Source organism: Lethenteron reissneri, chromosome 64, assembly GCF_015708825.2.
Source record: "Lethenteron reissneri isolate LAM-NWPU_2019-01 chromosome 64, ASM1570882v1, whole genome shotgun sequence".
Classification (NCBI taxonomy): domain Eukaryota; kingdom Metazoa; phylum Chordata; class Hyperoartia; order Petromyzontiformes; family Petromyzontidae; genus Lethenteron; species Lethenteron reissneri.
Genome location: NC_083842.1, coordinates 7,419,251 through 7,436,627, shown reverse-complemented (window position 1 = coordinate 7,436,627; position 17,377 = coordinate 7,419,251). Strand labels below are relative to the sequence as shown.

At 49.5% G+C, this 17,377-nt stretch overlaps 1 protein-coding gene across 1 annotated transcript in view; it reads left to right on the top strand.

The window, feature by feature from the left end:
• The window catches only part of LOC133359004 (uncharacterized), a 161,574-nt gene that overhangs the window by 128,419 nt on the left and 15,778 nt on the right, over positions 1–17,377 (top strand). Inside the window, exons 10-19 of the mRNA XM_061577379.1 lie at positions 2,292–2,328; positions 5,566–5,682; positions 6,488–6,605; positions 7,214–7,389; positions 7,689–7,776; positions 10,026–10,204; positions 11,990–12,039; positions 12,826–12,856; positions 13,406–13,516; positions 14,434–14,551. Coding sequence (XP_061433363.1) covers positions 2,292–2,328; positions 5,566–5,682; positions 6,488–6,605; positions 7,214–7,389; positions 7,689–7,776; positions 10,026–10,204; positions 11,990–12,039; positions 12,826–12,856; positions 13,406–13,516; positions 14,434–14,551 — 1,025 coding nt within the window. The remainder of the gene's footprint in view (positions 1–2,291; positions 2,329–5,565; positions 5,683–6,487; positions 6,606–7,213; positions 7,390–7,688; positions 7,777–10,025; positions 10,205–11,989; positions 12,040–12,825; positions 12,857–13,405; positions 13,517–14,433; positions 14,552–17,377) is intronic.

Genomic DNA, 17,377 nt, shown 5'->3' with positions numbered 1-17,377 from the left:
CATGAGTCACTGCTGTGGTGATGCACTCTGTGTCAATGTGCATGAATCACTGCTGTAGTGATGCTCTCTGTATCAGTGTGCATGAGTCTCTGCTGTAGTGATGCACTCTGTCTCAGTGTACATGAGTCACTGCTGTAGTGATGCACTCTGTGTCAGTGTGCATGAGTCACTGCTGTAGTGATGCACTCTGTGTCAGTGTGCATGAGTCTCTGCTGTAGTGATGCACTCTGTCTCAGTGTGCATGAGTCACTGCTGTAGTGATGCACTCTGTGTCAGTGTGCATGAGTCTCTGCTGTAGTGATGCACTCTGTCTCAGTGTGCATGAGTCACTGCTGTAGTGATGCACTCTGTCTCAGTGTGCATGAGTCACTGCTGTAGTGATGCACTCTGTGTCAGTGTGCATGAGTCACTGCTGTAGTGATGCACTCTGTGTCAGTGTACATGAGTCACTGCTGTGGTGATGCACTCTGTGTCAGTGTGCATGAGTCACTGCTGTAGTGATGCACTCTGTCTCAGTGTGCATGAGTCACTGCTGTGGTGATGCACTCTGTCTCAGTGTGCATGAGTCTCTGCTGTAGTGATGCACTCTGTCTCAGTGTGCATGAGTCACTGCTGTGGTGATGCACTCTGTGTCAGTGTGCATGAGTCACTGCTGTAGTGATGCACTCTGTCTCAGTGTGCATGAGTCACTGCTGTAGTGATGCACTCTGTCTCAGTGTGCATGAGTCTCTGCTGTAGTGATGCACTCTGTGTCAGTGTGCATGAGTCACTGCTGTAGTGATGCACTCTGTCTCAGTGTGCATGAGTCACTGCTGTAGTGATGCACTCTGTCTCAGTGTGCATGAGTCACTGCTGTAGTGATGCACTCTGTGTCAGTGTGCATGAGTCACTGCTATAGTGATGCACTCTGTCTCAGTGTGCATGAGTCTCTGCTGTAGTGATGCACTCTGTGTCAGTGTGCATGAGTCACTGCTGTAGTGATGCACTCTGTCTCAGTGTGCATGAGTCACTGCTGTGGTGATGCACTCTGTGTCAGTGTGCATGAGTCACTGCTGTGGTGATGCACTCTGTCTCAGTGTGCATGAGTCACTGCTGTGGTGATGCACTCTGTGTCAGTGTGCATGAGTCACTGCTGTAGTGATGCACTCTGTCTCAGTGTGCATGAGTCACTGCTGTGGTGATGCACTGTTTCTCAGGGTGCATGAGTCACTGTTGTAGTGATGCACTCTGTGTCAGTGTGCATGAGTCACTGCTGTAGTGATGCTCTCTGTCTCAGTGTGCATTAGTCACTGCTGTGGTGATAAACTCTGTGTCAGTGTGCATGAGTCACTGCTGTAGTGATGCACTTTGTGTCAGTGTGCATGAGTCACTGCTGTAGTGATGCTCTCTGTCTCAGTGTGCATGAGTCACTGCTGTGGTGATGCACTCTGTCTCAGTGTGCATGAGTCACTGCTGTAGTGATGCACTCTGTGTCAGTGTGCATGAGTCACTGCTGTAGTGATGCTCTCTGTCTCAGTGTGCATTAGTCACTGCTGTGGTGATAAACTCTGTGTCAGTGTGCATGAGTCACTGCTGTAGTGATGCACTTTGTGTCAGTGTGCATGAGTCACTGCTGTAGTGATGCTCTCTGTCTCAGTGTGCATGAGTCACTGCTGTGGTGATGCACTCTGTCTCAGTGTGCATGAGTCACTGCTGTAGTGATGCACTCTGTGTCAGTGTGCATGAGTCACTGCTGTGGTGATGCACTCTGTCTCAGTGTGCATGAGTCACTGCTGTGGTGATGCTCTCTGTCTCAGTGTGCATGAGTCACTGCTGTGGTGATGCACTCTGTCTCAGTGTGCATGAGTCACTGCTGTAGTGATGCACTCTGTGTCAGTGTGCATGAGTCACTGCTGCAGTGATGCTCTCTGTCTCAGTGTGCATTAGTCACTGCTGTGGTGATAAACTCTGTGTCAGTGTGCATGAGTCACTGCTGTAGTGATGCACTTTGTGTCAGTGTGCATGAGTCACTGCTGTAGTGATGCTCTCTGTCTCAGTGTGCATGAGTCACTGCTGTGGTGATGCACTCTGTCTCAGTGTGCATGAGTCACTGCTGTAGTGATGCACTCTGTGTCAGTGTGCATGAGTCACTGCTGTGGTGATGCACTCTGTCTCAGTGTGCATGAGTCACTGCTGTGGTGATGCACTCTGTCTCAGTGTGCATGAGTCACTGCTGTAGTGATGCACTCTGTGTCAGTGTGCATGAGTCTCTCTCACTCAGCTCTCTCTGTGTTGTTTGTTCCGCTGTGCAGCTCAGGGAGAAGCTGAAGGTGGAAGTGGAGAAACGAGGTGAGGAGCATTCCCATCACGCCCTGCCCCCACCTCACCATTAACACTCACCCTACTTACTTCACCGTGAACTCTGACCCTGCACACCTCACTGTGAACTCTGACCCTGCACACCTCACTGTGAACTCTGACCCTGCACACCTCACTGTGAACTCTGACCCTGCTCACCTCACTGTGAACTCTGACCCTGCACACCTCACTGTGAACTCTGACCCTGCACACCTCACTGTGAACTCTCACCCTGCTCACCTCACTGTGAACTCTGACCCTGCAGACCTCACTGTGAACTCTTGACTCTGCTCACTTCACAGTAAACACTTACACAGTGTGCATGCTGTGCTGTGTGTTCTGTGTGGTGTGCGTGTGCTGTGTGCGTGCTGTGTGTGCTGTGCGCTTGCAGTGCGTTAATTAATGTTGACCCACCCTCCCTAAAGCCCCCATCCTCACCGTTTAAAGTCTATAAAAGGTGATGTTAATGATTAAATTAAACATCACCAGCATCATTATATAATATTTTTTATGCACCCAATATTACATCGCATCTTGAATTGCCTGCTAAAGGGTTTAATGCCCACAGAGCAATCCACGCAGCAACAGCCAACACAGCACAGAGAAACAATTACACAGCGCAGCACACAACGCGAGTCCAGTTGTAGCCCCTCGTGATGCCACTCGCTTCCTCCTGCAGCACAACAATGCCTAGCGCAGAGACGACTTACAATCCCCTCAGTTACAATCCCCCCAGTTACAATCCCCTCAGTTACAATCCCCTCAGTTACAATCCCCTCAGTTACACTCCCCTCAGTTACTCTCCCCTCAGTTACAATCCCCTCAGTTACACTCCCCTCAGTTACACTCCCCTCAGTTACACTCCCCTCAGTTACACTCCCCTCAGTTACAATCCCCTCAGTTACACTCCCCTCAGTTACACTCCCCTCAGTTACAATCCCCTCAGTTACAATCCCCTCAGTTACACTCCCCTCAGTTACTCTCCCCTCGGTTACAATCCCCTCGGTTACACTCCCCTCAGTTACTCTCCCCTCAGTTACAATCCCCTCAGTTACAATCCCCTCAGTTACACTCCCCTCAGTTACAATCCCCTCAGTTACACTCCCCTCAGTTACAATCCCCTCAGTTACACTCCCCTCAGTTACACTCCCCTCAGTTACAATCCCCTCAGTTACACTCCCCTCAGTTACAATCCCCTCAGTTACACTCCCCTCAGTTACACTCCCCTCAGTTACACTCCCCTCAGTTACAATCCCCTCAGTTACAATCCCCTCAGTTACAATCCCCTCAGTGGTGTGGTCCTCACTGCCCCGTGCTCTGGGCTCCCCGCTGGGCTCCGTGAGTCTCCTCCCTGTCCGCGCTGGCGGCACGCGGCCCTGCGCTGTCACGGACTCCCTCACCCAACCCCATCGCCACTCTCACCCGCTGCCTTCACTCGCATCTTGGGTCAAATCGACGTTTCTCCTGGCAAATGTTCACGCACGGTGAAGTCCTCCTCGGCGGCAAATACTCCGGTGCGAGCGCGCTCCCCCTAACCACTGACAAGGCACTGGGAAAGAGGGTGCAGAGCCTCAGATGCATCATCGCGTTTTGTTCTCTACACACGAAGCTCCACTCTGCCAGATCCCTTGCCTCCACCTTGCCTAACCCCAGTGGCTGCTGAGATACTCACCCACCCTCACCCACCCTTACCCACCCTCACCCACCCTCACCCACCCTCACCCACCCTCACCCACCCTCACCCACCCTCACCCACCCTCACCCTCCCTCACCTATTCTCACCCACCCTCACCCACCCTCACCCATACTTTGACCTTATCACGACTCGACTACTGCAACTCTCTCCTCTACCTCCTCCCCGAACTTCTCATTCACAAACTCCAGGTGACTTCTCACCACACCAGCACACGAGACCACATCCCCCGACCCTCCGATCCCTCCGCTGGCTCCCAACCCAATCCCAGATCGATCTGCAGATCACACCCACTCTCTTCATGATCCTCCATGGACTCACTCTTGTCGTCCTCTCCCCTCTCATCTCACTCTACTCCCTCCACACACTCTCCTACCTCTCCCCTCTCATCTCACTCTACTCCCTCCATGCACTCCCCTACATCTCCCCTCTCATCTCACTCTACTCCCTTCACGCACTCTCCTACCTCACCCCTCTCATCTCACTCTACTCCCCTTCATGCACTCTCCTGCCTCTCCCCTCTCATCTTACTCTACTCCCCTCCACACACTCTCCTACCTCTCCCCTCTCATCTCACTCTACTCCTCTCCACGTGCTCTCCTATCTCTCCCCTCTCATCTAATTCTACTCCCTCCATGCACTTCCCGACCTCTCCCCTCTCATCTCACTCTACTCCCCTTCACGCACTCTCCTACCTCTCCCCTCTCATCTCACTCTACTCCCTCTATGCACTCCCCTACCTCTCCCTTCTCATTTCACTCTACTCCCTCCACATACTATCCTACCTCTCCCGTCTATCTCTACTCCCTCCATGTACTCCCCTACCTCTCCCCTCTCATCTCACTCCACTCCCAGTCACGCACCCTCTGCTCACCAACAAGGTATTCTGTTGAATCCCCCAGTCAACATTTGCAAAGTGGGAAGCCGCTCTGTCCTTTGCCCCAGGGTCTGGAACTGCGTTCCCCCAGACGTCTGTGCTGTCAACCCCGTGCCCATGTCCAAGTCCTGGCTCCAGGCCCTCCTCTCCTTCTCTGCCCACGTGTGACGGTCTCTTAGTCTGTATGAAACTCTCCTCTCACCATGATGCACACGAGTACCACTGGGTTGTTAGCGTCTGCAAGCCGTTAGATGTAGGTGCCGTATACGGCGATCGTAATGCAGGGAACACCCAGACACCATCCGGATATTTGGAACGCATTCACAGAAACGTACCACTCCCCTGCAGAGGCCAGGCCTTCAAACAACAACAACATTCGTAGTCACAGAGCTCGATTCCTGCTCACGGCCACCAGCACCAGTGACGATTATCTGAACCGGTCGACTCAAAATGAGCACTTGGTTTGGTGTGCATACATCTCGACAAAGGAGACAAAGGCGGCCGGGCGTGGTGCTGGCCACCCACCCCCTCGTGTGCCGTTCCAGCCTGCATAGGTGCTCGCAAACAGCACTTGCGCCAACAGTCTATTAAGGCTATACGGGGGATCTTTGTCTTTGTGAGTACCAGTGAGTGAGTGGCACTGCCCCGTCTCACCCAGACTACACGCTCGAGTGGGGAGACATCGCCGTCCACCCCACGCGTCGCTCCGTGCAGAAGTGGCCCAAGGCCGGGGACGGCTGCATCTACATCCCCTACAAAGTGTCCGTCGCCTTTTGTGAGTGGCCTCGCCTCCTCCCCCTGGTCCCCCACTCACCCCCACTCTGTACTCCCCGTGGTCCCCCACTCACCCCCACTCTGTACTCCCTCTGGTCCCCCACTCAGCCCCACTCTGTACTCCCCCTGGTCCCCCACTCACTCCCTCTCTGTACTCCCCCTGGTCCCCCACTCACCCCCACTCTGTACTCCCCCTGGTCCCCCACTCACCCCCACTCTGTACTCCCCGTGGTCCCCCACTCACCCCCACTCTGTACTCCCTCTGGTCCCCCACTCAGCCCCACTCTGTACTCCCCCTGGTCCCCCACTCACCCCCACTCTGTACTCCCCCTGGTCCCCCACTCACCCCCACTCTGTACTCCCCCTGGTCCCCCACTCACCCCCACTCTGTACTCCCCGTGGTCCCCCACTCACCCCCACTCTGTACTCCCTCTGGTCCCCCACTCAGCCCCACTCTGTACTCCCCCTGGTCCCCCACTCACCCCCACTCTGTACTCCCCCTGGTCCCCCACTCACCCCCACTCTGTACTCCCCCTGGTCCCCCACTCACCCCCACTCTGTACTCCCCGTGGTCCCCCACTCACCCCCACTCTGTACTCCCTCTGGTCCCCCACTCAGCCCCACTCTGTACTCCCCCTGGTCCCCCACTCACCCCCACTCTGTACTCCCCCTGGTCCCCCACTCACCCCCACTCTGTACTCCCCCTGGTCCCCCACTCACCCCCACTCTGTACTCCCCCTGGTCCCCCTCTCACCCCCACACGTGACGACTCACGTGACCCTGAGTCTCCGTGTCTCATCGCGTAGACGATGGCGACGTCAAGAAGATTGAGGAGGCGGCGTTGGAGTTTGAGAAGAAAACGTGCGTCCGGTTCATCCCTCGCTCCAGCCAGACCGACTACATCTACATCCACGCGTGGGACGGGTGAGACAGAGACACGGACACGACAAAGACACGAACACTATAGACACTACAGAGACACGGACACTACAGAGACACGGACACTGCAGAGACATGGATACGACAGAGACACAGACACTACAGAGACACGGACACTACAGAGACACAGACACTACAGAGACACGGACAATACGCAGACACTAATAACACAGAGACACAGACACTACATAGACACGGACACTGCAGAGACATGGACACGACAGAGACACAGACACTACAGAGACACAGACACTACAGAGACACGGACACTACAGAGACACGGACACTACAGAGACACAGACACTACATAGACACGGATACTGCAGAGACACAGACACTACAGAGACACAGACACTACAGAGACACAGACACTACAGAGACACGGACACTACAGAGACACAGACACTACATAGACACGGATACTGCAGAGACACAGACACTACAGAGACACGGACACTACAGAGACATGGACACTACAGAGACACGGACGCTACAGAGAATAGTGAGTGAATGGGGCTCAGTGCTCAGGCTAGGGTTGTCTCTGTGTGGTGAGGGAATGGGGCTCAGTGCTCAGGCTGGGGTTGTCTCTACAGGAATTGGTCGTTCCTGGGCCGTCAGGGCAGGGACCAGGCGCTGTCCCTGGAGCCCGGCAAGGTGACCAAGGGCATCGTTCTGCACGAGTTGATGCACGCGCTCGGCTTCCACCACGAGCACTGCCGCAGCGACCGCGACGACCACGTCTTGGTGCTGAGCCACAACGTCAAGCCCGGTGAGAGGGACAGACAGCGCAGTTCAATTCTCAGCCATGGCCATCATCAGTGACGAGTGATCTATGAGCTGAACCTAGGCCACCGCCTCCACCTTAAACAACCCACCCCCATGATGACACAGTGTGAATAGGCTAATGTCCAACAGCAGATTGATGAAGGCTCTAAGTTATGAGTCAAATTAACGGTGTCAACCAAAGTGTTCGTTGTGTTAGAGAGTATTGCCCTTGGCTCTTTGTGATAATGTGAGAAGCTGTATACCTTTAATGACCTTGTCATAAATTAATATATTTATTTTCAGAGTGGGTGGATGCTATTGTGAAGACAACCCCCCATGAGCACAACCTAAGGACCCCGTACGACTACAGCTCCGTCACCCACTACGGCATGTACGTCTCTCGGTGTGCCGGCATGCTGTGCACTTTGTGGAGTTCCTGGAGCCAGGATAGACGTGGCCAGGTCTTGGAGGGGAAGGGATGGATACCCAGCCGTGGACCATTACGAACTTTAACCACTTTCACCAAACGTCTGTGCAGTTAGCCTCTGCAGCAGGCCTGGTGCACCACGAGGTCACATGGCCTCGCTGTGATGGCCCCTTGGCTCGAGGTCGTGGGGCAGATCCAGGTTCTCTGGGTTGACCCGTTGAGTTCCTGGCATCTGCCCAACATACCAGGTACCAGACAAGAGCCGAGTCCACTCAGGTCCAGTTCCTCCTGAGCCCCACCAAGCTCCTGCTCTCAGCTCCTTAGCTGTGCGTCCATGGCCTATTGGTCTGGTCTAAGAGCAGCTGCTCGTGCTGTACATGTAGATACAGGTCCCCACCTCCACAGCTTCACTTGCTACAGTATTTTATTATCTGTATTATAATCCTTTTGTGCATCTTACATTTGCTCTGTAATATTATGAACACGATCTACAACTGCTGAAAGTAGAGTCATTGCAACGTCCAATGGGCATGAACTACATCAATGTTAGAAGGACTTAATAAACTCACAGTTGGGCCCAGTACCAAACTTATTTCACTTACTCTTTGGTTCTTTCGGTAAAGTCATGTAGGTATAAAATAAAATAAATCACGACGTTTCTGGCGCAACACAAGCGTCCATCATTAGGTGGGAAAACATGATCTGCTGCTGAGGCAGACTGTTTTCAAAGGTTTGAAATGGGTGTAGCTCAAGGGTTATAAAGAAGTGGTCGGGGCTAGTAATGTTAATGTGAGAAATTAGCATGTAACTGTAAGGTAGAAGAGTGACCTCCTAAACGAGGGCAACGGAAGTGGCCATGTAAATGTGAGGGATTAGCACGATGTTAAAGTGAGAAATTAGAGGGCACGGAAGTGGCCATGTTAATGTGAGGGATTAGCATGATGTTCAAGTGAGAAATAAGCATGTAACTGTAGAAAAGAAGGAGAAGAGATGGGCCTCCTCGACGAGGGAGTGCAACCCAACAGGTATAATACGAAGGGCCTGTGAGTATGAGAGTGCAATCCAAAAGACATGTGAGCATGAGAGTTCAATCCAAAGCCAAGAGAGTGCAATGCAACGGACATGTGAGCATGAGAGATCTAAGAGAGAGGCATAGAGAGAGAGACAGAGAGTCGAAATAACAGCTAACATATGCATGTTGGATGGACACATCACAGTCGGTTAAGACTTTACCTGGTTAATAACGTCCTTCCAATTATTGCTCAGTTTGTACCCATCTTCTCAGTTGAAGTTGTGTCTGTGTTTATATATCTGGATGGCTTCATGAACAAATCTCTGAGGTAGCCGGTAGGTTTGCAGAGTACCTCCGTCTTGGAAAAATCAATTTCGTGTGAGCCCACAGCGTTACAACAATGATCGGCAACTGCAGAGGTATTGGTCCTTATTTCACTTGTTCAACAATGTCAGAGAGACACAACTGGGAAACACATCAATGTCTGTACATTTATCTCTGTTTTTGAAGACATCCCGACAGCAAAGTGATGAAGTACAGTGGTGGACAAGGGCAGGCTGGAGTGCTTCTGGAAGGCTGAACTAGATAACGAAGAGTAACATAGCAATGTGTCTCGTCAGTACAGTTTGTGATCAGTGTGTCTAACCTGCTATGACATATCTGGCTTAGAAACTTGTACATTGTCAAGAAATTTTAAAACATTTCCAAAGTGCACAAAGAAGCTTGGGGAGATGATTTCTACGGTTACTGTCAGAGACAGAACGAGGAACACTTGTGATAGAGAACATACGTAGGTTAGAGATGTGACATTGATGGTTAAAAAAGCAAGTGAGCTTGGACAGGACCCGCCACTAGACGGAATGATGGCTGCTGGTCGAGACTAAAGATGGAGTGACAGCCAAGGGAGGCTGTGAGGACATCGGCGATGAAATCGGCTCCTGTGCGGTGCTGGACGGACTGCGCGTCGCGGCAGCGTGAGGGGTGGTGATGACTTGGGGAGGCTTTCAACAGCTCAGGGATTGTCCATGGCTGTGATGAGGATTTCATTCACAAGAATAGTGCATTGCTTCATATTGTACCGGCCAAAACCCCACTGAATGACAAAATAAATTATGACTTTAGCTGCTTTACAATGGAGACGTTGGTGTCAAATTGCTCTTATTTCATTGGCAATGAACTTCAATTTTAAATGACTCCGCAGGACCGCCGGCTCGAAAGATGAGCACAGCCCGACGCTGGTGCCCAGGGACACAAGCACCATGCGTCGCTTTGGAGGTGGCCACACCCTGAGTGAGGGCGACGTGGAGAAGATCGAGAAGATGTTCGGCTGTGAGCCGGCACCACGGGGACCCAGCGACGCAGCTCCAGCGCGGACGCTGGGTGAGAGACGCACAGCTGGAGAGCTCCGTGAGCAAATCATATTGTAGTGCAGGAATAAGATTCTTGATTGTCAGCCCGTTGAGTAGTACTGGCAGGGCAGGTGTAGATACGGATCTGTGATTCATGGCTACATCATCCTTGGGAGCCCCGTCAATACACTTTCTCAGAGTATGCGTTTTTGTACATTTGAAACTTGGTTATTTTATGAGGCAATTGTTTACAAGTTACGTTTGGCCAGGCCGTGTGTGCGCTGCCTATGCACCGCCTTTGGTTGTTCACGACGAGAGATGTCACCAAGTCAGTGCCCGTTCTCCTCTTTCTCCCTCTGCATTTGTTGATTAAAGCGGTGAGGAGTCGCCTGGTCCAGTACATCATCATCATCGTCGTCATCCTCATGATAATCCTCTACTGCATCGTCCATATAACAACCACATGTCACGAGTGTATTCGTCTAGCACGAATCACGAGGTACTACAGAGAGAAGCCATCAGCTGAGACGATGTCCGACGTGGAGGCCCTGCCCTGAGACAGCAGGCGGCTCGCAAGGCGGGGCCTCTGTAGCTCTGTGCGCCCACAGAGCGAGCCGAGCGACTTCGGCCACAGCGCTGGCACAGCCCTGGCGCTCGCTCCTCCCTCGCTGCCCGGCCGGGTCGCCCACCTCTCACTCGGCCAAGCAAACACGTGGCTCCCGTTGGTGCAGAGCCATCGCTGAATAACACCGTGTGAACTTGAGGCCAGATTTTAGCGGGTGAAGTTGATTACAATAAACATTCATAATGCGTAGTATATGGGGAAGTCTCCTCGTTGCATGAGCAGCAGAATATTCTCTGTGTTCAGCATTCATGTTGCTGTGATATGATAAACATCATTCTAAGAGATGTCCTGAGAAACCTGGGGCTTCAGGTGATCTTTAAAAAACAGAGGTGATAGCAGTGGCTAGGGATGGGTCTGGGCACCTTCATCGAAGGTTCCACGGTAAGATGTGAGACTTTATCGCAGTCAGGCATGACAACTCAAAGGCTTCGTTGTATTTATGGAGTCATTTGCACAACACTGGGAGTTGTGATAAGGAGGTCAAGAGACAGTTTGCTAGTAGGGCATGGATTTTGATGGGTTACTTAAAGCACTTGGGAAGAGTAGAGATGTGAATGTTTACGTGAAGAGTTGTGTGATGCAGGGGTAGTGGCCCGTGTTACTGTATGGGTCAGAGAGCTGGATTTGAACATAGCAATGGGGAAAGAAGCTGCTGACCTCTGAACGCAGTTACTGGCAGAAGATTATATACATCCATAGCAATGTAGGGGAAGCAACGTGGATGTTCAGAATAGAACATATCAATACTGTAGAGGGTTGTAGATGCAATCATGAAGAGGAAGTGATGATTGTCACGCATGGGCAAGCCATTGGAGGCAGCACCTAAGAAGACTTTAAACCATACGATAAGACAATGTAATAAACACCTTAGAAGGCAGGTGTCAACTTGATTATTGCAGCAAATCTGTCAGAAGGAAGGAATTGATTGTGGGTTGTGACCGATGTGGTACACAGAGGCACTTGAACATTGGGACCCTTTGATCAGCAGATGATAATTATGGTAATTATGATAATGTTACAAAGCCTTATACCTACAGAGCATTACACCCACAGAGCCTCATCCCCACAGGCAATGCAGTCCCGTAGTGTTTGAAAATGGTGTTGTCTGTACTGCCGCGTGTGTTGACAATCTTGCCTATGTGCACTCTGCGCGAGCTTGTTCGCTGATTCATCTCTGCTTTATCCCAGCAGGAGCCAGCGCTGCATACAGAGAAGCTGGTGTCTCAAGCCACAAAATGACGGTGAGGTCTGCAGCAAAATTCCATGATCTAGCAGAGCACAGCCTGACTTCCGTAGAAATATTTTTATTTAAAGTGAAGAAAACCTACAGCCTGAGCTGTCCCCATATAAACCCTCGTAACACTCGCCATGACAAGGCAGGTTAATTCCATGGGGTAGTGGCTCAACCAAGCGGTAGGGTGTTTGCCGCTTGTTGCAGAGGTACAAAGTTCAAATCCAGCAGCCGCTCTGATTAATACTGCTGGTGCATTAGCTATAAAAATATGTGGCGTTTGCTTTACAGTGGACATGAACGATGCCGTGGTTTACATTTTCCAGATTTCTGAAATTGGAATATACATAGCATTCATCATCTCCTTCTGTGGGGCGCCACGGTGGTTAGATATTATCGCCATCACCTAGTATGCAGGAGCTCGTGCCATTCCATCCTGACACTGAGGTCTATATATTTGGAGTTTGCCTGTTCTCTCCATGGTCGCTTGAATTTTTCTCCAGGCCCTCCCGTTTTTCCCTGCATGTTTAGAAACATGCATTTAGATTATTTGGCTTCTATAAATTTCCACATGATAAGCCGCTTCGTTGTGCTCTCTTTTGTGGCCAGATCTCCTCTGAAAAGAGCTATATAGCTCAGTGGCCTTTACCTGGTATATATTATAGTAGTTTATTTTGATTGTGAAAACTAAGCAGGACCCTCCTGGGTAAACAAGTGTGATAATTATGAAATTCCTTTTCAGTTTTTTTTTTATAATTTCCTGTTGCCTAATTATGATTTCTTCATTTTATTTCAGCTTCCCCGTGCTCCAGAGAAGAAAGGGAAAGGTACGCACCACGGGGCCTTGTTCAGGTTCACGGGGCCCACGGGAGGAATCCACCTCCACGTGCCCAGTGCAGTGAGCACAGCGCCATTCTTGATCGGCCTCCATTGCCACCACTGTTACTTGCGAACATTTACTGCAGCCTGGCTTCAGGCTTTCTGACTGAATGCGAGAGACTCGGACAACAAAGTCACGTTGAGCCTGGTGTGGTGGAATGCACCCTGTAGTCCCACTCCTTGGGGCTGTGGGGTGAGGATCGCACAGACTTGTGAGACACCCACACCTGCTTGGCTGCAACCAAACGGCAGTATGGCAAGTGCATTGAATCCATCTGTGTGGAGCTTTCAGTGGTGTTCCTGCATATGTATTGGATTTCTGTGGGTACTCTGGCTTCCTCCCGCATGCCAAATAATGAACTGACCAAACAAAGGGTATAATTGTCATTGTGTTAGCTGACTTGTGCGAAGTGTGCACATTGCATGTCAGGCTGTGCGAGGAGAGATTCCCACGTGAGCATTCTGCACCCCCCCCCCCTCTCTCGCTCTGGCTTCAGAATTCATCGGGTGTGGAGTCAAGGAGAGCAGCCTCTCACGCCCAGTCAGGCACTGGCCCAAGAGCGGCGATGACCATGTGTACATCCCCTACAAGGTGTCCAAGGACTTCTGTAAGTGTCGCATTTACCCCATGAACTGTCAGTGTGTTAGTGCTCTGCGGCAGGGCTTATTTAACGCTTTTTTTTTCTTATAAGCAACACCGTAGTCTCATCATGATAGCTGAGTTTGAGAGGCTGATTACCTCTAAATGTACATTTCCTTTTTATGGGAATAGTCTCGATAACTCGTGTTTACAAGTGTTGCCACTGTCCTGGTTCAAGTTTGTTGTATCGTTTACCCGCACTCGTCACGCGTGCTGTGAGCCCTGCCCACACGCATGTCGCTTGTGGGAGAGCGGCAGACAACCTCGCTCCCGTGACCACGCCCTGTGTGGGCGATGCCACATGGACCGTACCCCTGCCACTGTAATGATCACAAATTTAATTTGAATTATAATATTTGGTGAATATGAAAATGCACTTTGATGACTATAAGGGATCAACACATCATAGAATATACATATTTCTAGCATAGTTATTGCATGATTCATGTCTCAGAACATTGTTTACCTTAATTAAAACGAATAAATAACTTTTTCAGTTACTGCCATTAAGCTTGCAAAGATACATTATAAAGGCGTCATTACGTATGCCTCGATCACTGCAGTACGTTTACAAGTCGGTGTGTAATGTCTTACTCTGTTTTAAACATATCCCTGCCCATAACAGTGAAGACAAGACTCTAGTCTCCACTAGATTTGGATTTTCTGAGTAGACCTAAAGCCAGCATCTGGCTGTTTGGGGAGATGGGTTTCATGAGCCCGAGCTTGTGCGATTTAGGGCAAAGCATTATAATGATAACATGAGCATTTAATTAATATCAAGGTGTTTGAACCCCCTATGTGTATTAATCAGTGAATATTCATGGAAAACTATGTATGAGCATTGCAACGAAGTCCAGTGCTATGAAATGTCTCACTGTCTTGCAGATGACTACGATGTGAAAGCCATCGAGCAGGCTGTAGAGGAGTTTGAGAAGAAAACCCACATGCGATTCCGCCCTCATGGCAAAGAGACGGACTTCATTCACATCCAGGCCTTGGAGGGGTGAGGATTTCACATCCTATACCCACATACTGTACACCACTTCAGCAATCCACAGCCATTACTCACATTTACAATTCTTATCCAGCACTCAATTCATTTTGACATCCATAATTCACATGCCCTACTCACATCATCTGCTTGCATCCATTTATTTCATTCAAAATGGTCAAGTTAGTTTAATAATCACAGACATTTCATAATCAGGGCTATTAATATCAGTGAGCAATGGCTGGCATTGCGAGCCAGCCTGTGTAACGTGTGCAATATCTGCCGTTTTTTACGGCTGTGAAAGTGTGAGATCTTAAATGCGCTGCCACTGACTGGGCTCAGAGCTCTCTGGGGCTTTGATGGAGCTGTGCGGTGCTAGTGTTGTGTTGTCTGCAACTTGCTGGGACTATGCTGAAGTGGTGCTGAGTTCTCTGTGGCTTGTTGGGGCTGGGCATTGCCAGTGCCGGCCCCCTCGTGGAATCTGTGCAACCTTTGGGACAGGGATAGGTGTAATCATTGTGGTTGGGGTGGCTTGTGTAATTCTGACAGTGGACTGCAGCTGGTCTTGCATCCGCGGTGTAATTGGGGGGGTTTGTTCTTCGGATGTGTTGGTATTGAGCTTCAGTGGCTCAGCCTGAGTTAGTAGAGTTATCAAATCTCTCCTGCATTTTTCAACTCCTCTCTTTTACTTTTTGTCTTGATGATCCTGTTGTTCTCTGAGTCTAGCATAGTGCTCTGGGATGCACTGCATGTAAGCACTCTATACATCTAATCATTACTGGTTATTGATAATTTTTACATCTGGCCACTAGTTATTTATTTCTTTTTTTTGCAAACGGCATATGCAGCATTCTGTGAAGGACATATGGTTCTGTGCAATTCCACATTCTATACCTGATCTGCCTCCATTGGGATGAAGTCTGGCTCATCACAGCCAACCACAAGATGCTGTGCCTTCCTTCTAGCCATTGCCATGTGTTAACCTTGGCCTTCAGAAGTGACGTGAAGTGACTCTGGTGCCTCATACTCGTTCTAGCAGCAGACATCTCAGTGCTGTGTAAGGCTCACATACTTGGTGCCAACCCTCCATTTTTATCGAGTGTTTGGTTTGGCCAGAGCAGTCAGACATGGATTTATGAAATATAAAAACCCCCAACCTATATGAGCACATTGATCTGGCTCTGAGCACCATGTGGGGGCCAGTTGGATGCAGTGCAACATGAACGTCATAGCATCTGACTCGTCACTGCAAATGACATTCATTTATAAAGACCTCCTGTGTAGCAGTGTCGAGGTGCTGGGATTCACCGACTGCCACTTGGCAGGGTGGCACAATACGAGTGTGGTGCCACCTCCGGGTGACATGGAGGATTGAATGCAAATAACCATTTTCAGTTGGGAGATGATGCCACGTTTGATGGCATTTGTGAGTATTGATGAGTGCATAGTCTACATTCATTGGAAGTGCATAAAAAATAAGTTCACAAGAGAAGACCATCGTATCGTACTCTCTTTAATCAGGAGTTATGTTAACTACAATAAAACAGGATGGTGAGAATGTTTTTGCCTTAGCGAGTATAATTGTGCTGCTCTGCAGAGGAAGTGAAAGTGGAGACCTCCAAGCAGATTGGTGGTTTTGGTTTGGGAACTAAAAATGATAGAGATCAAAAAAAGACCAGTAGAATTCTGTAGGTTAAGAAACTTTGCATAGCAAAAATCTGGTTCCACTATGAAATAAATTAATCAATGTACTTGTTAATTACTAGGTGATTCAGGAAAATACCAGTTAGATTGCATCGTGGTCAAACAGACAAACCTAAATAGCACGGTGATCGCTCACGGCTACCCAGGAGCAGACACAGTCTCTTATAATTACTCTATTACTTCGAAGCAGAAATTGAATCAAATAAACTCAAACAAAAGAAGAGATGGAATCGAGATTTATTGAACGTAATACTCTCAAGCACAGAAAATACCATTGTAAAAGAGGTGGGGAGCAGACACGGAAAAAGCCTTGGGTAAAATAGGAAATTGTTATAGATATCAATAAGGAAAAGGAAGAATGCAAAATATGGATGAATAAAGAGAATCCAGGAGAGAGACCAACGAACCGAGAAGAGAGGCTGACAAAGCAAGAGAACGACGGTGGGGAAGGGAATGCCAACAACTCGAGGGATGGAACAGGCAGGGAAGGTCGGGTTTACTGTGCAAAGAAGTGAAGCAAATCACAGAAGAGCGATGAGGCAATACCAGTGGTAGCACACAGGGGAAGCAGGACAAGTCAGAGAAAAGTGTAAAGTACACGTTGAAGATCCATGATGGAATGGGAAGCCAGAGAGACAGGTAGACAAACAAGACAAGGGTCCTGCTATTCTTCAAAGTGAAGTCGTTGCAGCAATCAAAAGTATGAAGATGGGGAAGGCAGAAGGAATCAACGGAATTTATGAATAAAAGGGCAGACTCTTAGGTGGGGGAGCAATACATTAGATTACACTTTGTCACAAGATGTATGAGAGAATGACCAGCAGACTTTACGAACTAAAGTCATACCAATCCCCATTGTTCAGACTTAAGAACAATCAGTTTGAGACCACAATTGTAGATTATGCTGAGAATGATTCAATCACTGACCAAGAGAAAAGTAGAGGCCTACTTTGCAAAGGTCCAGTTTGGGTTTTGGAAAGGATATGATGGAACAGTTAAACAAAAAGTGTAATGAGAATGATCTTTGAAAGGAGCTTGGAGTTGAACCAAAAAGTGTATATGTCTCATTTTGAAAAAGCATTCTAAGGCTAAATGGGAATATTTTGTTCAATTTGCTCCAGATGATAAGAATGG